At 40.7% G+C, this 25261-nt stretch overlaps 6 protein-coding genes across 13 annotated transcripts in view; 3 read left to right on the forward strand and 3 right to left on the reverse strand.

The window, feature by feature from the left end:
• The window catches only part of LOC116773194 (AMP deaminase 2), a 30674-nt gene extending 26674 nt beyond the window's left edge, over positions 1-4000 (reverse strand). For 3 of the 7 annotated variants that reach the window (XR_009753730.1, XM_032665605.2, XM_032665613.2), the window contains exon 1: positions 3815-4000. Coding sequence is in view for 2 of the 7 variants with exons in the window: in XM_032665605.2 (XP_032521496.2) it covers positions 3815-3923 (109 nt within the window). In the remaining 5 variants the exon portion in view is untranslated. Of the gene's footprint in view, positions 1-274; positions 440-3814 lie in introns of those variants that run through there. The other 4 variants (XM_032665612.2, XM_032665611.2, XM_061528445.1 and 1 more) reach the window with 4 other exon arrangements.
• Positions 4001-5014: 1014 nt separating this feature from the next.
• Positions 5015-5950, reverse strand: LOC116772970 (ATP synthase-coupling factor 6, mitochondrial). The gene is made up of 3 exons (XM_032665307.2): positions 5851-5950; positions 5547-5692; positions 5015-5264 (listed from the first exon to the last, which is right to left on the reverse strand). Exons 2-3 carry the CDS (start codon positions 5690-5692, stop codon positions 5084-5086), a joined length of 327 nt encoding a protein of 108 aa, XP_032521198.1. The 5' UTR covers positions 5851-5950; the 3' UTR covers positions 5015-5083.
• A 261-nt stretch (positions 5951-6211) lies between these two features.
• LOC133320370 (myosin heavy chain, striated muscle-like) lies at positions 6212-7910 on the forward strand. The gene is made up of 7 exons (XM_061528559.1): positions 6212-6358; positions 6500-6663; positions 6790-6980; positions 7140-7327; positions 7391-7497; positions 7570-7744; positions 7803-7910. The coding sequence occupies exons 1-7, from the start codon at positions 6248-6250 to the stop codon at positions 7908-7910; spliced, it is 1044 nt and encodes a 347-aa protein (XP_061384543.1). The 5' UTR covers positions 6212-6247.
• On the forward strand, positions 7843-10027 carry LOC116773258 (inner centromere protein-like). The gene is made up of 7 exons (XM_061528497.1): positions 7843-8168; positions 8412-8658; positions 8735-8785; positions 9156-9299; positions 9377-9511; positions 9601-9741; positions 9809-10027. The coding sequence occupies exons 1-7, from the start codon at positions 8008-8010 to the stop codon at positions 9905-9907; spliced, it is 978 nt and encodes a 325-aa protein (XP_061384481.1). The 5' UTR covers positions 7843-8007; the 3' UTR covers positions 9908-10027.
• Positions 10028-10355: 328 nt separating this feature from the next.
• Positions 10356-23484, forward strand: LOC116772862 (integrator complex subunit 1). 2 transcript variants are annotated; one of them, XM_061528426.1, is made up of 34 exons: positions 10356-10789; positions 10887-11062; positions 11136-11405; positions 12086-12221; positions 12357-12450; positions 12619-12754; positions 12842-13555; positions 13686-13838; positions 13938-14110; positions 14274-14426; positions 14696-14846; positions 14995-15200; positions 15363-15555; positions 15635-15705; positions 15881-16055; positions 16446-16598; positions 16943-17105; positions 17357-17591; positions 17814-17980; positions 18103-18278; positions 18471-18632; positions 18873-19020; positions 19377-19510; positions 19584-19727; positions 19992-20125; positions 20256-20388; positions 20667-20864; positions 21039-21217; positions 21353-21541; positions 21763-21924; positions 22001-22127; positions 22685-22856; positions 23005-23251; positions 23453-23484. In XM_061528426.1, exons 1-33 carry the CDS (start codon positions 10639-10641, stop codon positions 23214-23216), a joined length of 5940 nt encoding a protein of 1979 aa, XP_061384410.1. In that variant the 5' UTR covers positions 10356-10638; the 3' UTR covers positions 23217-23251; positions 23453-23484. The 2 variants fall into 2 exon arrangements, with proteins under 2 accessions (XP_061384410.1, XP_061384409.1); XM_061528425.1 differs by lacking the exon at positions 23453-23484 and having other exon boundaries at positions 23005-23389.
• On the reverse strand, positions 23482-25174 carry LOC116772861 (viral IAP-associated factor homolog). Its single transcript, XM_032665153.2, has 5 exons — positions 25018-25174; positions 24802-24934; positions 24453-24681; positions 23876-24084; positions 23482-23745 (listed from the first exon to the last, which is right to left on the reverse strand). Exons 1-5 carry the CDS (start codon positions 25021-25023, stop codon positions 23633-23635), a joined length of 690 nt encoding a protein of 229 aa, XP_032521044.2. The 5' UTR covers positions 25024-25174; the 3' UTR covers positions 23482-23632.
• Between the last annotated feature and the right edge of the window lie 87 nt (positions 25175-25261).

Below are 25261 nucleotides of genomic sequence, written 5' to 3' on the forward strand. Positions count from 1 at the left end.
TTTGAAATTTATATTAATATTATAATTTTCAATACTTAAAAACGTCAACATTATCACCTAAGAATTAATTCAACTGTTAAAAAAAAGGTATCAGAAAAAAAACGAACAAAAAGCACGATATGAAAAACAATTTCCTTTGAAATAAACTAACATGATATGGCCTTCGTGTCTGAAAGCGGACGATAACTGGCTGTAATTATATGACGCAATTCAAATATTTATACCGCTGACATTAGGACACATGACAAATGGATAGCAACTGGAGAATACGAACAAAACGGTCCAGCAGGACAGAAACACCAGGATGATTCCTTCCACTACACTGTAATTCCGTGTTTTTACACTGATAATTTAGTCCAAGTTGTTTGATGAGTGTTTCTCGACTGAGCACGGGCTGGCAGCGACGCAAATAGTACGCTTTGTGATTATCACAATACTCGTGACGACGGCATCCTAACACCGTGACATTGGTTGGAGTCAATACAAAATAATCAAATAAAATAACTACACATTTGTTTTGTCCTTGAAATATTTACCAGCACTATAGAAAATAAAACGATTGATCTGTGTAAAGTAGCCGGGAAGACATTTTAAAAAGTTATTCTTTGGTTCTATACCGGGATATACGCTTTAGTTTTGGGTTAGTTTAAAAAGAAAACTGAAGAATTAAGTTACCAAGTGACGACCATACAACTAACTATAGTTCATATTAAAGCGGTCCAAAAGTACACAGGACCCTCGATAGAGGTCGGGGTTGATGTGAAAATGACGTGGGAAACCAGAATCTAGTTTTAAAGTGATTTGGCTTCACTTTTCATTGAAAGCAAATAAAATTCTAAAGGACTTAACCACCATTACTCGCAATAACCTGAATACGTCTCAAGACCTGTTATCTTCTTCACATATTATATCGATTTTTGGGTTATAATGGAAATGTAGCAGGTGTAGCCGCGGGTTCACCGCAACCAATAAACTTGGAAAAAGCTCTAGGAGACAAAAATTCCAACTTTTAATCGAAAAAAAAAACATTATTTTTTAAACTCTTTTCGACATAGACTGATCGACGTGCAATTGGGTTGAAATTACCTGAAAAAGCGAAATATAACCTTAAGGCCTAGCTCACATTTCAGCTATGAACTGATCTTATCTAGATATCCAAATATTATCCATTTATCGTTTCCTAAATATATTTTTACAATAATAGCCTTGACGAAAATTACGTCTAACAAAAAATTTTTTTTTTCCATTTCAAGAAAAAAATTTTTCTTAAGTAAGTAATATGTTTACATTCCATTAAATAGAAGCTATTTCTCACAATTAACTATTACACATATTACATTTAGATACAACCTTTATCACATAGATAAGGATGTTCCGGAATGATAAGGGCGAATGAACGAAATTAGGACACCATCGCGTCGGTAGATAACTGATTATTCTTTCTTCAGAATCTTTAACTACCTTTAATATTATATGCGTTTACTTACATTATTTAACTTTGATAAATAATATCTGTTTGAGTTTAAGATATAATTATTTACATTCATAAATGATTATTAAAATGCACAACTAACATAATCAATGTATAAACAACGCTAACCTTAGCATGAGTGTGCGTTATCACACGATATACGAAGCGTTTCTAATTCAATAGCATTAGTTAATACTATAATGTGCGAGTATTTTTAATGTAAGCTGGACGCGTTTTGTATGTAGTGTGACTTCACACCTGTGCTATACAGACCGATCGTAAGGACATTGAAAATAACTAACAACGAAATAAATAGTCAATAGATAAGTTATTACGTAATTGCACTTCATAGTTGTTAAAATTTTAAAATAATAGTCCTTAATGAAAGAATGATAAAGAAAAGACAGAATTTTGTGGTAAACAAAGTTTTTATAAACCATAACAATAAAGACTGTATTATAGAAATATTCTATTGACTCTTTATTAGCAGAGATGTGACGGAGAAGTATTTTGTCAAAAATTGACTTTGTTAGCTAAAATTATTATCATTCAATTTCTGCCGCTATGACGCCCGGCACTCCGTTTGGAAAACGCGAATACATCAAAATAAAATGACAAAGTAACTCAACATTTTGAGGAATGTGGTGGCTGTACTTGCTCCACTAAAAGGAAATGACATCAAAGATACATAAACAAAGAGAAGTTTATGTATCCATACATATGAAATGTATTATTTGTTAATCTCTATTTGTTCAGCGTTAATTGAAAAGAGAGAAATGAGATCAGAGAGAGAAAGAGACAGGAAGAGAATGTGAAAACAGATAACACACGTTTCCATTAAAATTATTACCTTATTTAAGAAACTCATAACTAAATAGCTATAATCAGAGTACAAAACTAAAGAAAAATTTAACTACTACGAAGAATGATTTACAATGTACGAGTACAGAACTAAAAAGACGAGCGTGAGCTGTCGGTAAGCGGGTCAGTAGACATAGACATCAAGGAAAATAAAAATGAATTGAATAATGTTGGAACAGCGATACACCGAGGAATTACCGAAAGATAAGATAAGATTAGGTTATTAAGGTATCAGAGGCAAGGAAACTGTACAACTAGTCACATGTTGAAATACACATAGTTAATTAATTTGTATAACGAGATACAGCAATACAAGTAACAGATTTTCATCTAAAAATTACTGTTCACCTGGCTAGACTCTTAGAACCAACCTGATATTATTGTGGCTCAAATAAGAAATTGTGATAATAAACTGAAAATCCTTGAACATTTTACGCAACTTACCTACATAAAACCAAGAAAATTAGCTATTTTACGCTCTTGTTTTAAAGTCATTTGGATGGACCGACGGACTGTCATTATAGAAGTTAAAACATTACGTATAATTCGACCAACAAATAAAAACATTGACATTGGCAAAATATTCCACGATTCCAGTGCGAAGGAAACCATAGCTTATAAATTAAAAAAAACATAACGTATAAACAAACACCGCTGTTCACTTTAATTGTAATTTAAAGGAAATAACTAAGTCTTACTGTTTATAATTTAAACATGTTATAATAGGATATTATACGGCGTCATAGGTGTTGATAACATATAATTTAAATATTCGATTCCATAAATCGAACTGTGCAATCACACATATTTACTATTGATAAATATTTATAATTTTATTGCAATTTAACGAAAAAAATTCATAATATCTTTAAAATGTATGTGTTAAATTAGATATACAACCTCGTCTAAAATATAGTGACAAAGTATAGTTTAATATCCATTTTAAACCTTTTTAGTAATATTTATTTTTAATTATTATTGTAACTATTGTATTTTATAGAATTTTTATCATTTATAATATGGAGTTCTGTGTTGAGTCAGCTGTGGCTACGGTATCGATCCTAGAACACTGCTGAGTGGCGCGTAAAAGTGACCAATAACGCCTGGAATACGGCTTGATTTGGCGCAATGTAGTGACACTATAATATACCTACATAGGTATAACGAAATAAGGGGAGAATTGTTGCTGCGGAGTTACTTTTAAGTGTTATTGATGTCCCCTTTATTAATTTATATATATATATATTTATCAATTTTGTATGCATTTTGATTATTTGAAGATATGTTAATAATAATGAGTTATCTCATACGAAAAACTAGTTTTATGTTAATATTACATCAATTTCTGTTCTCAGTTTAATAGAAACCGAAGAATGTTTCTTTGAATTTCATGAAAATATAAACAGGATGTTAAATTAACTCCAGAATGCTATTGTTTTCGTATTTAAGTAAACAACCGAGCATTATTAATTCACTACTGACCTATACGTTTGCTGAGATGTGGCGTAAGTCTCCCAGGTTCCTCTTCTTCAACATCGACATCAAAGGAAAAGGGAAAACTTTTTGTTGAGCCGACGAAACCGGCTGCCATACCGTTTATAACATAAATTATAACCAACCGCGAGTGTATCGACGCTTGTATTAAACTAGCGACTGAGTTGAAACGGCATTGACGGTGAATTCCGAGCCTGGAAGTAATCGTTCGCTGACTCAACGGAGTGAGTGAATGAGCGAGCAATATGTACGACTTAACTTTAAAACATACTTTTGTTAATTTTTTTGTTACTAAATAGATTATTGGAACAAAATTAGCCCTGACATAATATCAGTTTAGATATATTTAAAATAATGGTATAATAAATTGTTCCTGAAGAATGTAAATGTACTGTCTAACAGTTTACTTTGTGATAATAACTGTTTTTGCACTAAGAATTCAACAACTTACATGTAATCTCAACACTTTGTTCAACATTAAATAAGAAATTTGTTATAAAATAATTAACACTGTTATTTGAAACATAGAATACATAAGGTCGAGTTATTAAATTATGTACTGATTACTGAAACTCAACTGACCTATGGTCTATGTATAATTTCGATTTTTTCAGTATCTTGAATGCAAACAATGAGTTTTACTAAGCCACAAGTTCAGTTCAGTAGTTAAGTTCAATATCAATGAAATATGTACTTTAATTCTACTCCTACAAAACAAGGAGCAGCATAAGGAATTCTCTTTCCTATTCTATATATCCTGTAGTATTGGGTTTTGGCAAACCCATAGAAGATAAAGCCCATGTATATAGAATAATAAAAAAAAAAAATATTACAAAAATATATAGTTAATGCATAATCAGTTATCAATCACATCCATTTTCTTTCACTTATTTTTTGAAAAAATAGGATTAACTAAGACAGATTAAAGAAGACAATATGAATAAAGAAAAGTAGTTGCTATAAAAATATGCTCTAAGAAAAGCACTCACGTTATAGCTATTTTATAATATGTATTGTAAGATATACTTCAACTCGTAAGTACACAAGTTAGAACGTAAATTTTGAAGTAAAGCAGTGTTTATGATTATTTATAGTAAATTAAACTTTCCTTCAATGTAAGCTGTAAAGTGTAATAGTGGTGGTAAATTTTTTTATAATATTTTTTAGGGACAATTGAAACACTTTAAATTATTAATATGATGTTATAATTTTATTTCACAATTGATATTATCTAGATCTATGGTGGTCCTATCCTATTCACTTCTTGGCTTGGGCAGCAACTTCATCAATAGGGTCTAGCTTGGGTTCATCGAACTTGAAGCTCGGGAAGGATGTCATGTCCACACCGGAACCTCCTCCATATTGACGTTCCAGCTTTTCGAGTTCAGTTTTCAGTTCCTTTTCAATAGCAGGGCTTGGCTCAACAAGCTTGCCACCACTGAAATAACAAATTTTTCAAGAAATTGCATATAGTTATTGAAAACGAGTTAATTTGACAAACTGCTACCTACAACTTTGAACAAACTTCTCACTAATTATCATGTGGAAGTCATTCAACAAAGAATTTTTATTTTGCCATCATAAACACATAAATATAACATTTATATTATGGAAATGCAGCGCAGCTCATTCACTAATTCTTATTATTTGATGTGATGATTACTATAAGTTGTATAATAAAATTAATGTTGCTATATTCTTTTTTTTGCAATTTACTTACACACTCTTCTGTTTGTATTCTCTAATTTTGTCCAAGAATAGCTGTTGGATGGGGTCTGTGGCCTTCTGTGCCGCTGCGAGGTTTCTAGTGATCACGACAGAAGAGCGTGCCGCTCGGAGACCGCCAAGGAGTGAAGAAGTCAGCATCTGAAATCAATAATCATAACCTTAACAAGTTACATAACTTCAAACAGAAAATATATAAATTTAGTTTTTAATATCCATACATTTTTTGGATTTAATGTTCAATACAAAATAGCAATATAATAATTTGTATTTAATGGAAATTATGCTAAAATACGTACTTTTGTAAATCGTAGGTAACTTGGAAAATTGACACTTGACACTTCCTTGGGAGTATCACTAAAAATCTAAATTAAATGTCAGTGTTCACTGACAAGTACAAAATACGAGTAGAAATTATTACTAAATTATAACTTATATAAAAAAAAAAGAAATTTTGAATTACATGTTACATTTTAACACTCACCACCCAAAAATAAAAATATTTTAAAAATAAATTGTTACACATATTATTTAAATTGAAATAATAAACCGTCTAAGTACTTAAAAAAAAAACTTTCCCGCCATATTCCTAAATTGAAATTGCGTTTTCTCCGGAAAAAAGTACTCTATAACAAAGTACCTACTGAAATATCTTTTATAATTATTTCAAATAAAAATTTCAGTATTTCTATAAAAATGGAAGTGGGAGATATTACAACAGTTGCAAGCAGAAAAAGAATAAGTGCAGATGTAGAACAACTTCGAGATAAAGTATCTAAAGAAACTGCGAAGATTATAAAGTTAAAGGTAATATAACAACTAATGTTTTTTACTTATAAATAGGTAAAAAAAATATTTTATTACATGTAAAATGTGTAGTTAAGACATTTTCCAATTTTAAACGTAAAGTGAATATATGCGTATATGCATACTGATTGGTCATTATAGGTCGCACAAGACACAGCATATTGGGATCTCAAAGAAAAGCTGCACCAAGTTGAAGGTAACCATGAGCGTTTGCAGCAGAATATGGTGGAAGTACAGATGCAGCACGAAACCATCTCTGGTCAATACCAGGAAGAGCTCCGCCTCAGACCCGAGACACTCAACAAGTTAGTCATACGATATTCATGTTCATTTAATCATTAATTTCTATATGAAGCTTATTTACAAAATCATTGGCTACTTAACATAACGACAGCGCGTAATAGGGAACGTTAAGAAACCGTGTATTGTAGAGTGTCAGGTACGCGCGAGATCTGCTCGGTGCTGGAGAGCTACTCCCTCCGTCTAAAGGACACACTTGCTCGATGTCGCGGAGATCACGCCGCCCTGCTGGAAGCCATGCAGCGAGCTGGCGGCGCGCTAAAGACTGCCTCGGAGAAGACGCGAGTAGGAGAGACGGCTTTGAAAGACATGGAAGAAAGGGGTACCTACAAAAAACATATTTTATTAGGTCCCTTTATTGCTTAAGTTCTACGCACTTCAAATTGTGTTTGCGAGAGGAATTTTTCGTAAACTTAATAAAAAATTTGAGTGTTTCAAAATCTAGCCACATTTTAATATAAGTTTGTATCATCGGACGCAGTGAAATTAACGACCGAACATCAGAATCAACTGCTGCAACTGTTTTCGGTTACGAAACAGCAATCGGACAAAGAGATCCACGAGCTGAAAGTTAAACTGGAGGCTGCTCTGCAGAGTAAGGAGGAACTGGTGCACAGCTTGCACGAGATGAATCGCAAGATGGACATGTGTAGCTTTGATATAGGAAAGGTGCAGAGAAGATTTAGTAGAAAGCATCGTCTTTGAACTATCACTAATGTCTTAACTTTGCAGAAAGAAGAGGCAATAACAAATCTCCAAGGAGACATTAAACAACTGATACAAGAGCTCAGCATCCAGAGCTCAGAGGCCAAGAACGCACTCGACAAACAACAGAAAGAGTATTTTATCAATATATATCCTACGTACAATCATAGCATATCTTCTACTAATACTCATTTGTTGTATTTAAGTCTGGCCGCGGCCTTGGAAGCTAATTTCTCATTGAAGAACACCATCCAAGAACAAGAGTCGCTCATCAAAAACATTTGCGAACAAAAGATTGGTCTTGAACATAAAATAACGGTTTTGGAAAATCAACAAGCGAATGATTCTACTCAGATTCAAGATATGAAGAGGCAGCTTCAGGTACCGCATGTTGTATTTCTGACTATTATTGGATGTTACATGATTTGATGGTTTCCAGGAAGCTGTGGAGGTGAACGAAAAGAATAAATACAACTTGGGCGTTTTGGAACAACAAAAAGAAAAGCTGGCAGAAGAAGTAGAAGAGAAGAAGAAGGTATTGTACTGAGTGGGAGGTGGTTTCGTCGATACATGAGGGCTGAGTGAGGTTATATTTCCAGCTTCTCATCACACAAGAGGAGGAAATAAAGAAAATAACACAGGAAATGGATTCATTGGTGAATGAAAATAGGAAAATTAATGAAGAACTCCAGAAAGCTGCGGAAGAAGAGAAAGAGAGATCCAAACGTATCGAGGAACTGACCCTCACAGCCGAGACGCTGGTGAAGAAGACGGAGGAGGCAGAGAACTGTCTGAAGAACATCAAGTGAATATACATCATCAAAAGAGATAATAGAGGAGTATTTTCAGATTTTAAATAAGCTCTTGAAAGTTAATTGTTTAATCTAAATTATTATAACAGTAACGTCAGGATAAAGGTCTCAGGTAAGATATTGGCACAGACTTAGACTGTAGTCTAGGATCATACGGAACGGTATACCTGAACAACAAACACTTCCGATGTGAGGTACTAGGGCATAGATAGTGGAGTTATATACAAATGTTACAGAGAGACATCTGATGAGAAGATCAGAGACCTCACGACCACCATAGAGGGGCTGAACAAGGAATTGGACTCTAAAGCGATGACCATCACCCAGCTGATGTCGGAACTGAAGACCAGCACTGATGTGAGATCCAAGTTGGAGACCACGCTGCAGAGACTCAGGAAGGAGAGCGAGATAGAGAGAGAGAAAACTACGGAGAAAGAGAGATTACAGAGCAGGAGGATTGAACAGCTGGAAGAAACTGTTAGGGTGCGGCTGAGAACTGACATTCAGGAGTTATTGCAAACAGTACATACGTGTGTGTTACATACAATTAACGTTTTAGGACAGAGAAGAGGAACTCACCAAACACGTCCTGGACAGCAGAGCCGAGAAGGTATTCAGTATATAAAATATAAAATGCTCGCCCAGAGACGGGCGCCGGGAGCTCAGCGCTGACTGTACATACTGAGCCTTGAATTGTTTCAAATTAATTAGACGAATTTGAAAGCTCTTTATAAGAGGCTTCTTAAGTTAAACGAGTTTTTTATACACGATTAAGGTAAGACTTAAATATATAATAATATTTAAAAAAACGTTGCTATGTAAGCAAAGGAAAGGTCTGTTGCTATCAAATCAAAGCCACAACTTTAATTTAGTAACAAGTTTATTTAATGCGAGGCAGTGTCCGTCTGCGGTTAACATTTTCACTAAATTTTGCTTAACAAAAACGGATGTTGATATGAAAGCTAATTGAATGATCTCAGGAGCATCTCCAGGAGAAGATCCAAGGTATGCAGAACACTATTGACAATATACAAAAGGAGCTGACAGGTCGTCCAGCTGTTGTAGAGAATAGGATCCAGCCGGAGCAGGACGACAACGCCGTCATGCTGACGCCTGGACAGAAGGTGGTCGAATGTTGGATCCTATACAAACTTTTTTCTTGTAATTATGGTGTATCTTAATGGGATTTTATTATGACCAGAAGCCCCAGGCTCCTCTATCCCCTATAATACAGAAGAAGGGCGGATTCCTGGTGCCCCAAAACGAGCTCAAGCAGCGCGACTCTATGCTGTATAATCTATTCAGCGACAGCAGCATGGAAGGAGACACTCTCGATGTATGGTCTAATACTACTAGCAACAACGTGACTTCCTTAATATTCTGTTCGGGTTTGAAGAACAGGTTAAATGTCGATATAACAAACAGGCCTCGGAAGTGAACCGTCGCTTCGAGGCCCTGTCTCGAGGGGAACGCGTCTCCCCCATGCCTCTGACGGCCCTCAAGCGTCGGGGCGGAGTCTCCGCACCGCACACCTCGCTTAAATACCGAACGCCTATTAACAGCAAAGTGGGTCCTTAAATAAATCTATTCACTTATTTTGGATATTTCTATTAAAAGATATTTTAAATTTCAGGGCGCTATTTCTCTGTCACAAGCTAAGAACGATATGAATAAAGAAAGAAGCTTCTTTAAGAACAAACGGCTTGAAAATAAAACTAAGAAAAATAAATAATTATTAAACATTTCCTATTCATCAGCTCGTTCTGGATATTAAAGCTTCCTTACTCTTTCGTTACTTGTTTCTTTAATCACACATTGAGAAGTGATTGTGAGTTGAGTTGCAATAAATATTAACACATTGTTGTGCTTTAGTTATCGAAATTTTATTTTACACAAATACCCCTCCGGCACATGATGCGGTAAATTTAACATACATGTATTATAACATAGTGTGTTTCAAAGACAGTACCAATAAAGTAGTTTTTTTATGACTTACGAAACTAATTTACAAAAGAATAATTTAAAAATAATCAAAAAGAATCGCTTACAATAAACACTTCTTAAAATGTAGGTGTCACACGAAGTCTTCCTTATCATTTGAAAATGCTATTCATATTTTTGTATAAAAGTTTTGTTGACCATGGGATAGTTAAAAAATAATAATTAAATAATAAGTAAAATAAAATAAGAGAATTACAACTTTTAATTCTCTCATATAACAATGGTTTCTGTAACAAAATTATCTAGCTGTATAGGGACGGGTGCTGTCAAAGTCAAATAACAAATTTATCAGTTCACAAATCACAATCACAATTGACATATACAAAGCGATTTCGACTGTACCAATGTTGTTATATATGAAATTCTTTGGAAACAATTTAAATAAAGTATTCTAAGTGAAAACCGATGAAGTCACTTGAACTAGTACATCGCCTTGGAAGAATTGAGTAATTCGTATAAATAATGGAACGCGGTAAAATGTCGTCGACCGGCCGCGGTGGAAAGAGTAAAGCACCTCAGCATCCTCAGGATATATTTGCCTTAGGCAGTAAATCCACTGTATCAGTATCCAGGGACTCTGAAAAAAGAAATATACACAAACCGTCCACAAGTAGTAAGTCGTTTTATGTACCCAAGAGTCTATATTAAAGTTAATAAGGACATACCTGTGTCAGCTACATGCTTATTCATTAAATTTCATGTTCATACAGGTGTTGGTGAAAGAAAGAGGGGAGAATCCTCAGGTTTTGGAGGCCAACCTGCAAGTAAACGGGCCAGACTTGGTTCCCCTGCCGAAGCCGTCACTGGTACCTCATTAGAAGTTGACCCTGTAGATCTTGTGCCAAATGTGTTACAAGCTCTTGATACCCATAACTCTGATAAATTGGTAATTATATTCTTTAAAGCCACAATATAAATACTTTTTTGTAAAACAAACTCTCAGTATTAATATTTTTCAGCTGGGACTTCTAACAGGATCAATACGTCTCTTAAAATCTCAGAGGTCTAAACCAGACCCTATATTATGTATGAGTATGCTCTACTTGACAAAGATACGTCCAAACATGTTTGCTCATGAAACAGTAACACAATCCCTGTGCACATTGCTAAAAAGGGAACAAGGTGCAGCTTTCAAGAGCAAAGGGAATCCTTTGGTGTTTGTACTGGCTTGTAATATGCTGTATGCTGGTCATAAGGATAGTAATAACTGGCCAGACACATTCATTAAGGTGAGAGGAAATTAGTAAAGGCTATGAAATTTACTACAGTCAGTAATAGTGTTGTCAACTTCGATGATAGAAATATTAAAAGGTTAACATTCATAAACTCTTGATGGAAATCTCATTAGTTCCAGGAGGATATGGGAATCCTTTCTTCCTAAGGTGAATTAATTAGCTCTAGAACTGTATAATAAAGCTGTACTTTTAAAAAAATGTTCTTTTGATAAAAGCTAGTTCTCACATGACTAAAACAAAATGTGCTGAAAACCTTTCTGATAATCAGAAGTACTAGGTAACATAACTTAATAGGATATTCATGTGTTGTATTTTTATATACATTTAAAGTACATAAAATATTTACATGATAAGTGAAATAAAATATGGGTGTATTAGTATAGACATCTTTGTTTTAGTAGAATTAAAGATTGGTAAATTCTATTGTTATAGTATATATATCACTTACAAATGCAATCAACTGAATATTTTTTAAGCATAATTACATGTTAGAACATTTAATTTAATTTAATAAACATGTGTAAGTGGGATGAGGGTATAATTATGCAAATTACATATATATTACTCATATATTTTTTATTTTAATTTTCAGTACAAATAACACTAGAAATGTTCTCTAAATTCAATATTATTATTGCTACATGAATTTGTATGTGAATGTTTGGTGTCTGTAGGTATATATAGAAGATGCTCTGAATGAACGCTGGTGGGTGGATTGCTCCTGGTGCAAATGCTTGGTGGAGAATATCCTCACAGCCTTTGGCACTAAACAGCCTCCCGCACATCTTATACCAACAGATAACAGTCTAGGTCAGAATACAATCATAGTACATTACAGATAGTTTCCTTAAAAAAGAAGAGTTAACAGAATTAGATTTAGTGATAAAGTATTTGAGATAAATACAGAACATATAACTTTTACACAAAAAATGTTTTTGTCACCAGGTACAATGTCACCTTCTGGTTCGGGATCTCCTCTCATGGGGACCAATGAAGAAGACACTGACAATACGGATCTGGAATATTCTGTCTTCCCCAGGTTTCATTATTCATATAGATCACTATTTTTGTTTCTGCATCCTGTTGTTTTTAAGGATTATATATTTATATTTTGCTTTACCAAATTCTTATAAGAAAGTAATACATCTCAATGGGTATTACAGTACAGTTTAATAATTTTCAATTCTCATATAACTGTCCATTACAGGTACTCCAGCAGCTACGAGTCGGTGGAGGCCCTGGTACTGGAGGCCATCAAGGAGCAGATTCAGCGCCGAGCCGCGCCCGATGCCATCGGCAAGGGGTTCCTCAAATTACTGTCAGCCACTTGTGGTTTTCCAGAGGTAAGGAACCAAATGATATATATGACATTATCAAGCATCATTCGGGACTTGAAATAGAGAAGCAAAAATAACAAAGATGACTTTCAGATTAGAATGATAGCGGCGTCTCGGCTGGAAGCGTGGCTACACTCGGGCAAGTTGTGGCGCGCCGCCCAGGAACTCCTCGCTCATGTTTGCGCCAACGCGGCCGCCTCCGGGCCCAGCGCCGCTCGCGACCACGAGGTCCTCGCTCAGTTGGCCCGCATGCGCCTCAAGACAAAGCCGCTCCAGGCCGCTTACCAGGCCTGCCTGCGAGACATGGTCGCCGACAGCCCAGCGCTGCTGCGCTCCGTCGTCACCCACACCATCTACAACGAACTATCGAACGTCCGGTCGCCCAATAACATGGCAGTGCTGGCGGCACTCATCCACGCGCAACCCCACCTCGTGCCGGCCGCCATGGCCGACACGTACCAGGAGCTTGTGGTCCGCACCGAGGACTTCCTACGGCCGCTCCGTGCGCTCACCCGCGAGTGCGTCCGCGCCACGCGATCAGATGCGGCCGCGCTGCTGCCGCTGGCGAGGGCGCTAGCGCACCCGCCTCCGCAAGATCCGCCGCCCGAGATCCGCGAGAGAGCCTTTCAGGCCCTCGCGGACCTGTTCTGCGTCTGTTGCCTGGTGACGGCGGCACATAGTAAGCACTCGGCCGACTACCGCTCGCAGCTATGCGCGCTACAACAGCAGGCTTTAGGCTGGCTGCTGGACACCGCCGTGCCCGTGTACCGCCCGCCGCACCACGACTTCCTGCTGGCTCTCAATAAGGTACCCCGTCATCGTATCAGCCTCGGTCATCGCCCTCAGCCGGACGAAAGCCTTCAAGCCGTAGATTAAGTTCCGCTACATATCGTACGTGAGGATGGCTTTAAAGCTTATTCTTTCATTTCTTTACTAGATAATGTTCGTGGAGAGTGCGGAGACATACAGCAAGGTGGACAACTGGCCACCGGAGAGCGAGCGTGCGGTCACCTACCGCCTGTGCTGCGAGGCGCCACTGCCGCAAAACACGCTGCTGAGACTAGTCTTCATAGGGCTCTCCAAGGCAAGTGTAAGATACACAATATTCAGTAACCTGCGATACTACTAAATCCTAGTGATGTCTCCTAACTGCTCATAACCAGTCAGTGAGTGTATCACGTTTGTGTAGGAGATCCCCGTGTCTCCTACGGAAGTGTTCGAGCTGGTGGAGCAGGTGGTGCGGCGAGCGTGTGCTCTCCCCCCGGAAGACAAGCCGTTACAAGTTGACAAGCTGGAGGTGGCCGACTACATCTTCCAACTGTGCCAGTTTCATCCACCAGATAACATCACCCTCCCCACTGGGTAATTCAACTTACACTTTACCAATGAAAATTACTCAAAGCGGCTTAAAATAAAAATTTGCCTTATTTAATGACTTCTTTTATGTGAAATTTATTTAACCTATAATATGTGTGTTTTAAATTAATACGCTTACTTGAAGTAATGCCAATACTATCTGTATCAGGTACAGTCCTCCAGCGCTGGCCATCACGTCCCTGTACTGGCGCGGCTGGATGCTTCTGACGATGTTGGCAGCTCACAACCCTCAGGGATTCGCAGAGCGAGCAGCCGCCGCCTACCCCACGCTGAGGGCGCTCATAGAGTGCTGCATCACCAGGTCACAAAACAAACACTCTCCAACCTTAGGAACTACTAAACAATTATTTTTATACGTAACTTATATTGAATAGGAATACTTTATAAGGACATGGCGGTTCGTTCGTTTCGGGGACGGACCGACTTGACTGACATTTCGTTTCCTTGAACAGGAAATAAAATTCATCAATGTATAGGAACTGATTAGTTTGAGAAGTCAAAGGGCCGGCTCTTAAAAGAACGGCAGTTGATTGTGTTTATAGGTAGCTAAACGTGTGCCTCTCCCCACAGCAAGCCGTCTATCGAGTGGGCCAGTCAAGCGGCCGAGTCCGAGCGCGCGGAGGCGGAGCGCGCGGCCGTCCTTCAGCTGGAGACACACCTGGCAGCTGCTAGCAACGCCAAGCTGCCCGTCACCGAACATTCCTCTAGACTTCTTGCACAGGTACTGTTAATAAATTCCTATCGTTTGATAAGTTTTAATAATACGAATAGATATTAGTTCCAGGTATAAGGTTACCAGTTTTAATAGACGAAGCCTTTAAAAATACGATCTGGTCAATAAGCCTGTTAATTATGGATCTATATTTCAGCTGACGACCTTGGAACCTCTCGGCCCAGCTCGTCGTCCTCCCGCCGGCGTGGTGGAGGCTTTACAGGCGTTGAGCACACAGCTACGTCTGGGACGACTGCTGTGTCGCCAGCCCGCGTTACTTTTGCAGCTGGTCGAGAGACACGGCACCAGGCGGGCCATGCCTTGGTTGCACCAGCTGCTGAGACACGATCGCCTGGAGCTCAGGTTGGGAAACCTGGGATAATACCAGGACGATGATAACTCAGAAAATAAACTTGGAAAACATATTTCAATTGAAATAATATGAAATAATGTGTGCCGATCGTCTATCTTCAAACGTCTACGTCCGATCTTAATATAATTTTTCTCAATATAAAATGTGGTCAGCGTACTTCCGGTGCAGTGCCTGTGCGAGTTCCTGTCGGCGGGCGGTGGAGGCGGCGAGACCGGGAAGGCCGGCGAGCTCTGCGCGCACCTCCGCCGCACCCTGCACAGCGAGGAGGGGGCGCGGGCCGTGCTGCACTACTACCTGCAGCGCCTGGCGCTCGCACACGCGCCCACCAGGGCGGCCGCCAGCAGGGTGCGGACATATCATTCTGTTCTCAATGCACTATACGTCAGGCTACGTACTGAAGATAGCAATGAAATATTAATTCCAGGGGTTGAAATTGGTGCTGTCGCAGACGGACGACGCGGCGGACATGGACTACAACGCGGAAGTCAGTCCCGAGTGAGTTGAGTAGGGACAGACAATGAGTCTTTAACAGTACTGCATGCCAAAGAACATCTCTAATCGAAGGGCTGTATATATTTGGTTTTCTCCCAGACGTTCAGGCTTTTTCTGCACCGTAGAATATGTTATGTGGTAGTCCGAGCGTGTTTAGTAGGTTCCTCTCCCCCTGCAGGTCGTGGCTGGAGCTGCTCCCGTCCCTGCGTCACTGGGAGGCGCTCCGCGGCGAGGCGCTCCGCCGTATCCGCGCGGCGTGCCTGGCGGAGTGCTCCCCGCGCAGCCTGGCCGCCTACCTGTCCTTCCTGGCCGACCACCACCTCCACCACCAGCCGCTGGGCGACCTCGTGCTGGTACGTATCTACACGACGACAGCTGTAGTGCAGTCGCTAAAAGAAAACATTTATTTGAAAATAATTATTGTATGTATGTGTTTTATATCTCTTTGCTTATCCACATATTGGCACCGGTACCGCAATTTATATACACGTTTCCTGTATACGAGGGTTTCTGGCAGAGAACTTTATTAAGAGAAAACATATTCTTTAGCGCATCTCATTTCTTTTATAATACCTAAAGATTATTTAAATAATGAGACACACATATGCATATATATAATGAGACACACATATGCTGTATACAGTAATGACTCGCACATCTTCATTACTCGCCATATGAACACTAGGAACTCCTAACAAAAGAATATATCGCAAATCCAATATAATTTCCAAACGCGGTTGCAGGACTTGTCCCAGGTGTTGATGGAGCGCACCACGGTGATGGGGTACGTGTTGCCGGCCGTGGACAGCAAGGAGCCGCCCCGGGAGCCGCGCGCCCTGGCCCAGCACCGCGCCCTGCACGCTCTCGCCTCCGTGTTCTACACACACCTGCGACAGGTCGGGCCACACGCACGCGGACAGCCGAACCCCAAGCAATATAATGATCCCCTCAAGATGTTTTTCATTTGGTTCACTGGTTGTATTAGTGTCAGATGATTACCTATACTGATGATTTAATGTTAGTGTGGTCGATCTCGTCGAAATACAGAAATTATAAAAGATTTTTTTATGTTGCACTCTGCCGGTTCGTGTATTGGAAGGACTTGGAAAATTTTCGTATATGATGTGAAAATTATTTCTTCTCTATTACAAAGCAGGTTCATTATTATGGCCAATAATCTGTCTGTCTTCAGATGTTGAGTGATTATATCTTTAATGTAACGGCTGCCCCGTCGTTCCAGGTGCTGTCGTCCCCGGAGCCCGAGCCCGAGGAGGTGTCGTCGGAGGCGGCGGGCTGGAGCGGCGAGCGCGTCACGCTGCAGTGGGCCAACGGTCGCCGAGCCACCATACACGTGGTGGTGGCGCACGCGCACCTCAAGCTGTTGTGTTACGGACCTTCCTGCTGTTAGTACAACAGAACTTTCAAAGGCTGCTGTTATTGTATCCAAATTACCTGCGCTCAGACGACAGAGCCCTCGGAGGTCGATGGAATAAAGAAAAAAATATTTATCACCGAATTTCTATGAGGTGTCACACACACGGGAACGTCTTTTCTTGTCACAGTTGATCTATATTCAAGTCCATATTGTATCTTTAAAACTCGTTCGTTAGGCAGGCGGGGAATTGTAAATGACGAATATCATTAAACATTTCAGACGACACGAATCAAGAGATGTACTCGTGGCTGCAGTCGACGTGGGTGGGCACGGACGCGCCCGAGGCCTTCACGTCCGAGTCCCCGGACGAGGCCGTGCTGCTGCCGGACTGGCTGCGGCTCAGCCTGGTGCGGAGCGCCCGGCCCGCCCTCCTCGAGGCCGGCCTGCGAGGTCTGCCCGCACACAAGCTGGCGCTCTTCATACAGACCTTCGGCATGCCCGTCTCCTCTATGAGGTGTGGTATAGTTCACATCTATTCGTTCAGTACTGTGACAGACCAACCAACAATACAAATATTATTTATAATAACAGTTTATCTGGTTGTAGTGGGAGCAGGAGAACTTAATTTTTTATAACTGTCATATCAAGATGCAAGTCCATAGCAAATAAGTCACAATATAAATATCCAATAGTAATACAATGAGTGTGTCATGAATGTTGCGTGCTCCTCCGCCAGTGCTCTCCTGAACGCCCTGGACGCGTGTTCTGCGGGCGCCGTGGTCCGCCTGGGTGTGGAGCGAGCGTACATGTCTCAGCTGCTGAGAGTGCAGCGAGCGCGAGGGGCGCAAGGGGGACACGCCTTCGCAGCCGCCCTCCGTCTCAGCAGACCCGTCTACCCGCCCGGTGATATATCAGAAATCCACTCTTACATACGTTATAAACATACGCTCACCCTTAAGGCTCCATCCACACAGGGTCGCGATTATAGAAACCTGTCCCTCGTAACTAATATGATGTTACCGCAGATGACACTTTGTTCGCTGAGGAGACTCTCCCTGAAGAGGAACACGACCCTTGGAGCATGCCTCGCGAGCCCACCAGGCTGGACGCGGGAATGGTGGGCGCTCTCATCAACACCGCCTTCAACGGCGCCGGCACCTTTAAAGGGGATCTGGATACAGCATTCACACAGCTTAATGGGGTAAAAATAAAAACAATCAATATCCCAAATTTATATATATATTTGGACCAGAAATTTAAAAACTACAGAACAATTCAATAAACACATTATATATTTTTATTGCTTTATATGTATTCAGTTAGCTTTAAATATTTATTGATAGAGACAAAAACATGACTAGAAAATATAAAGTATCGCTAATGTCTGCTACAGCTGATATCGGAAGAATGTGCGAGTGGCGGTGCGTCCCCGGTGACCGGGGCGGCGGTCGCGGGGCTCCGCGGCGTGTCCGCGGCCGCCCTGCAGCTGCGAGCCGCCTACGCCGCGCCCTTGATTCGCTCTCTGGCCTTCGCTAAACCGCCCGGGTTCGCCGAGGTGACTCGGTTATCTTGATTGAAGTTAGGGCTTCGTTACGACATCTGACGACACTTGTTGATGTATTCAGACTTACCACACGTATATAACTTTTTACGTCAACACTTCCTAATTCATGTTTGCTTACTTCCAACAATTTTTAATTCGAGTTAATCTCAGAACTTAAAGTTCGTCATGTAAGCGATTTAAAAAAAAGGAAATATTAGTTATTACTTATATTTAATTATTTTTTTCTCGCAGTTGGCCAGTTCCCTCCTGTCGCAGTGTAAGTTGTCCCGGGGCCCTGTCCCAGACGCGCTCCGTGAGTCCGCTGGTCGCGCCGGCGCCGCGTCCCGCCCCGCCTACGCCGCGCTCGCACGCCGCGCCACCAAAGAACAGCTGGTCGAAGGTGAGCATCGCGACTTCCTGAAGAACCGAAAACCAACTTGGTTGATTCCAACAATCCGACTAATTTTATAAATCCGAAAGTTTTGGCAAATGTAATATACATACATGCATGTATGTAGGGTTGTCCCTGGTCCGCCAGAACTACTGAGGAAACTTTGATGAAAGTTTACAGTAACATGGCTGTGCTTCAGGTCTTAGCTTGTTCCGTCATCATAAGAGTAGTATAGTGTAAGTCCTGTGGCAGAGTCCAGCACATCCGGTTGGTTTCCGTATCTTCATATTATGTTAGTTCACGACGTACTCTAAGTTCGATTCCGAAGTCCACGTAAATGAAGTCGTATATACGATGTTTTGCAGTATTTGAATCGGCCACCGCCAGCACGATGGAACAGATCGGAAACGAGATCATAGAGACCCAGGACACGCAGCTGGTGGTGGACACCATCACCACCCTGCTGCAGCGAAACCAGGAGGGCCGCTATGAATTGCCCGTAAGCAATAGCTCTTCCGCTGACTCTCGATTCTCTGATTTACTCCTCGTATTAATACCTTGACATGTTCCAGGTGAAGATGGAAGTCGAGGAAGAGAAGTACGGTCAGTCGAAGTCGCTCGTGGGCGACGCTCTGCTGCTGTCGCGGCGGGGGCTGGGGTGCGGCCTGCTGCTGGATTGGTTGGCGGAACTGCAGCGAGAGACGCTCGACTCACAGGTGCAATATGAACAGGATAGCAACTAACTTTATATTCCCCTCCTTTCCTTTGTATCCCGCACCTAAATTCCAGACATTAAGTCATTTGGACTACTCCTTTCCGTATCCTATGCCATATGCCGCTCATTCCTCTGATTTTACTCTGTGTGGACGGATATTAAAAAGTTTAGATGTTGTATTAGATAAACAAATGTATCGCTTAATATTGAAAAACTGTGGAAAACAGTTTAGAGATGTTCAGGTTGCAAATGTTTGTATGTACAGATGCGGTTAATGTTCGTACGCGGCGCCGGGGCTGGTGGCGGCGGCGCCTGGCGTCCCCTGCTGGTGACGCTCGTGGCTCACCGTGCGTCCTGGAGCACCCTGCACGCCTGCCTCGCCGCCTTGCTGTCCACCAGGTACGGACACTGTACATTAAACACATCTTGGTTCTTTAAACAAACATAATTAAGAAATTCTCAGTTCTCAAGCGCATTTTATAGTAAGGTCTAGATGTTCGTGTTTTTAATAATCATATCATCTCTAAAGGAATTGGTCGGCCCGCTCGGTGCTGGACTTCGCGGAGACGTTGATCGGCAGCCCGAGGGTCTGGCAGGGGAGAGACCGCAGCACGCCCAAACACCACTCACCCGACGATTCACTGAGGCTCACCAACAAACAGGTATACAGGCCGGATGATCCGGAATAAGAGGAGAAATAACATTAACGAGAGATGAGGTGAAGCTGTGCTTATGATAACACACATGACTGGTTCCTTATATACAGAGGGTAGCCGGTGATGCAGCTGAGAAGAATACTGTTAAATTAATGACAGTGTGACGGTCATATAATATCAACACAACACAAAATGATAATAAACTACCAGATATTAAAAGAATAAAATCTATTCTTAGTTCTTCCCACATGTTTGTATAACAGTATATTTGGGTGTATCAACAGCTGGAAGTGTTGATCCACTACATGGGCGAGGAGGCGCGCGAGGCGGAGGCGGCGGAGGGCGGGGAGGCGGCGCGGCGCCGGGTGGAGGCTCGTCTGCCGCTGCTGCTGAGGTGCTGCTCCACCCCGCAGGCGCTGCTCGCCGCCGCCCTGGCCGCCTCCAACACACATCCCTTGCTGCTGCTGCTGTTGTACATGAAGGTAATGCGGACATTATACTTATTATGAGCTACCTCGTGTGGACACCGTTAGACTCACACAGACAACACACAAAGATACAGGTGCGGATATCTCCTAAACTACATCTCGTGATTTATTTCTTGGGAATAAAAATTACAATGAATATTTATAATTAAAATACCGTGACACGAACAGGTCCCCAAGGTGTTACACCTGCTTCGCACCTGCGGAGACCGTCCCGCCGTGTTGGAGGTGTCTCCGGCGGCGGTGAGGGCGGCGGCCTGGCGCTCCACCAGCGCCACCGACAAGGTGTCCCACTGTCTGCTCACCGCCCTGGCCGCGCCGCATCACCACTCAAAGGAGAACTCCCAGAAGTAAGAACACACTAATCTATTTTCGGGTCTCGAGTCAGTTTAATAGATAGATTAAACATGTACGTTGCTGAATATATATTTTTATATATGAAGATATTCTGACACGAATACACTCATACGTCATATATCGTGCAGGCTGGTGCGTGTGGAGAGCGAGGTGCGGGCGGTGTGGTCGCGGGTGCAGGGCGCCGGCCAGCGCGGCCTGTCCCTGGCGGGGGCCCTGCTGAGAGGGGCGGCGCCGCACGGACAGAGACACGCTCACAGCCACCTGCTGGCCGCCATCGAGATGCTGCCGGATGAGGAGCTGTTCGCGACACACGTCTGGTATATTGTATTTCATCATTCGTTTTTAACACACTTCACTACAAACACTGTATTAGGAACATTTACTCACACTCGACTGATGTCTAAAAATGCTAAATCGCTGTTCATTTTTCATAGATAATACTTAAGAAATATAAATATAAATGTACACAATTAAAAAAGAAACTAAAATTATTTTACACGACCTTAAACCAAAATTAAGAATTTTTTTTTCAATGCAGTGACGAGGTGCACGGTATCCTGGAGTGTTTCCTGGGCACGGTGAAGCAGGGCAGTGGCGGAGGCAGCCTGGCTCACCGCGTGGCCGCCCTGCTGAGACGATACCGCGCCGCCCGCCCCGCCCGTGCCGCCGCCCTGCTCCACACACACCGGGACATCATCGCGTGAGGAACACGTCACCTGACCTCGCTGCCAGTATTTCCTTGATATAGATTTATATTTTGACACTATCTCCATCAGCTCCAACCCCGCCCTGAGCGGCGCGTGCAGCGCCGAGGGTGCCGCGTCCTCGTCTCCGCCGCCGCGAGCGCTCCTCGCCTTGCAGCGCCGCACCGCCTCGCCTGACGAGCTCCATTGGCTACTTCAGGTTAACCGACTTCATTATACTATTGCTATAATAATGTATAAACTTCGGAGGGTCTCTGTGTTTTACTTTAATAAAACTAAATTTTTTTGTACGTTTGAAATAAATTTTTGATAATTTACATTTTATGTACAAAACTGGTCGTTCTCCGCGTGCATTTGTATACGTGCACATATTGTATACTTAACTAAAATAGACAAGTAATGAACCGGCAACGCCATCTACAGTCTTTTACACGTGACTTCATGCAGAATACAATTTTCACGTCGTGTTCCTTAAGAACTACGGAATTTCGGAAAAAACTACAACCTATATGTTATTCCAAAGTCAATGTCACGAATGACCCTATAAATAAAAGGCACAAACAACAACACAGACTCGCTCATGAATAATCTTGATAGGATTTTATTAAGAAAGTCTTTTTATATAACATGTAATAAGTGTTATAATCAGTCTTTCAAATTCAAAATGATTTTTAATAATTTTTTACTTCACTCGAAATGGCTATATCCATATGTAATAATTTTTTTTAAGTCCTTCGATCTTATATATGTTATCAGGAGGTGGAGGCGTGGGGCGTGCGTCGCGGCGGATCGTGGGGAGGTTCAGGCGGGGCGGACGCTCTGTTGCGTGCGGCGGCTCCTCTGGCGGCCTCACCCCACGCTCCTCTACGCAACGCCGCACTGTCTCTGCTAGCCAAGCTCTTGCCCGCCGTTCCCGACACACACCCCGGTAAGTGTACGGTGCATATCGTCGACTGCCTCGTCTGATTGACGTTATAGATACAATTTATTCCTCACCATTCATCCTAACTCTTGATTCCGTTTACTGCGCTAAGTCAGTCATATTCTACAATCTCTCCAATGAAATCAATAATCAGGTCTCCAAGCTGTTCTGGAGTGCCTGGACTCAAGCCAGCCGGAAATAGCTCAGTCCGTGCTGGACAAACTCCCGGAGCTAGTGGTGGGTATGCAGGAACACGCGTCAAGACTCCTGATGCGCGTGTTCGAGATGGGCATGAAATCTCGGCTGCCGGTGGAGCAGTGTATCGCCAAGTGCGTGGCCACCATCAACACCAACCGGGGCTGCTGAGAACAACCTCCACCCCTAGTCCTGTTCAGGAATAGGTATGGTGCCAAGTAAACAAAACCTAAGCAAAGACTTGTAAAGTTAACGTAGAAGTGAATATCTGTTACATGTGTATTTTATGAAAAGATTTTTTTTGTTTAGTAAAACAAACAACTGTTAATATATTTTCAATATCACTTATCATAGTTTCAATGTACTCGACTCCTTAAATTCAGTGAACATTTCATGTTTGTTTACAGTTCAGTGTGAAGACAGAAATAAAATACTGTTTTGTACATTTTTCTTTAATAATAATTAACATAATCTAAACTTATCACGTAACATCCTGTATATAATCAACATGTACATAGTAAAATGATAAATAAATATATTGCGGTAGAGCAATCACTCGGACATCTCATAAGTACAGAATGCTCTTATCACCAGTCGTTATTGCCAAGATCAGCAAAAAGCTTGTCCTTAATTTTCGGTCGGGGATCCTCAGTTATTGTAGTGTTCACTGCTCCCACCTTACCCAATATGTACTCCAGTTCTGGAACAACAGAAAACAACTTTTAATTTAACTTTGCAAAAAAATGACAAATTTATGAAATATTGACAACGGTACTGTTACTTATTAGGAAGTACCCTTGCAAATACAATGAAAATCATCCCAATATTACCATCACAAGTCAGAGATGTCCCTCGTAGTTCATGAGGTCCGATGAACTGCTTCTTCATATCACCCTCAAAATATACAAAAAGACTGGGCAGGTTCCTCTCGGGGAAATTTGGTATACATGTCTGAGCGAATGCCTTCAAGAACTTTGTGTATGGGTACTTTGCTGCCAGCTGCTTCATGTGCTGGTTAATTAGGGCACATTGTTGTATTCTAAAATATAAATGACCAGTTAAAAAGACAATAAAAATAATGATATTACATATAAATAGAGCTCTCCGACCGTTGGTGTGTTGCATAGTTGCAAAAAAAAGAGTAAATTTATTATGTACTAGTCAGGCTTTGGAAAAATTTCTATATGAATCATATGTTAAATAATTTTGTGTAGAAGTCTGATAGTTAATACAATTTGATACAACTGTTATACATTATACAAAAAACTAATTAAAATTCATGTTGTTTGGCACGCCTGCTCGGTCAACCGGGCCAACAACACATTATACAGTCTTAAAATAATTCATAATTTACAGTATAATGTTAATAATTGGTGAAAGAAAAATCTTAAGATAATAAAATCTCACCCCTGCTTGTATAAATGTATGACGACCCAGATGCCTTCACCAGCCTTATTCACTTCTTGTACATATTCCTGACCTGAGACTTCACGAACTTCACCAAATCTGGGTTTTTCTGATAATCTTTTTAGTTCTGCGATCCGTTTTCTTCTGAATTCTTCTAAAACTGCTTCATCCTCTGAATCCTCTAGTTCATCCAAACCATCCAAGTCTAATTCCGACAGTTGCTTTTCCTCTGTAAATGATAAAAATACAACGAAATTATGAAGTTTTTTTCGATATAAAACTAGAAGCAACAGGTACACATAACCAATAAACAGTATAATAAGTTGAAGGGCAGTTTATGCATATTTACTTTCGGCCTGTTTTTTCTGAATAGTTTCTTCTATCATATTAACGATTTCTTCTTCGGAGACTTCCTTCTCTTTCGGAGGTATAATTCCCTTCGAGCGAAGAATATCGTTCCATTCTGTGTCTTCATTAGGATTCTATAAATTAAATGATAACAATATATTACTGCGATAGCTGGCAAAAGTAATAAAATACTGTAAATATCATTCATGATGAATACCTGCATGATTACTATATTTTATTCGAATATAATATTTACAATTTAAAGTATCTTCAATAGCACACTCAAGAAACTTGACACCAATTTGGCAATTTCTAAAAATGAATCATATGTCACTGCACGCCACACAGATTATTACCATTTTTAAAGAATTTTAATTTTCTTTTTTTTTTCTTTTTAAAAATTGCAACAAAATATTTTAATAAATTTTATAAATATAATTAAAAAATAAATATAATTCATA

This window comes from Danaus plexippus (assembly GCF_018135715.1).
Source record: "Danaus plexippus chromosome 18 unlocalized genomic scaffold, MEX_DaPlex mxdp_20, whole genome shotgun sequence".
Classification (NCBI taxonomy): Eukaryota; Metazoa; Arthropoda; class Insecta; order Lepidoptera; family Nymphalidae; genus Danaus; species Danaus plexippus.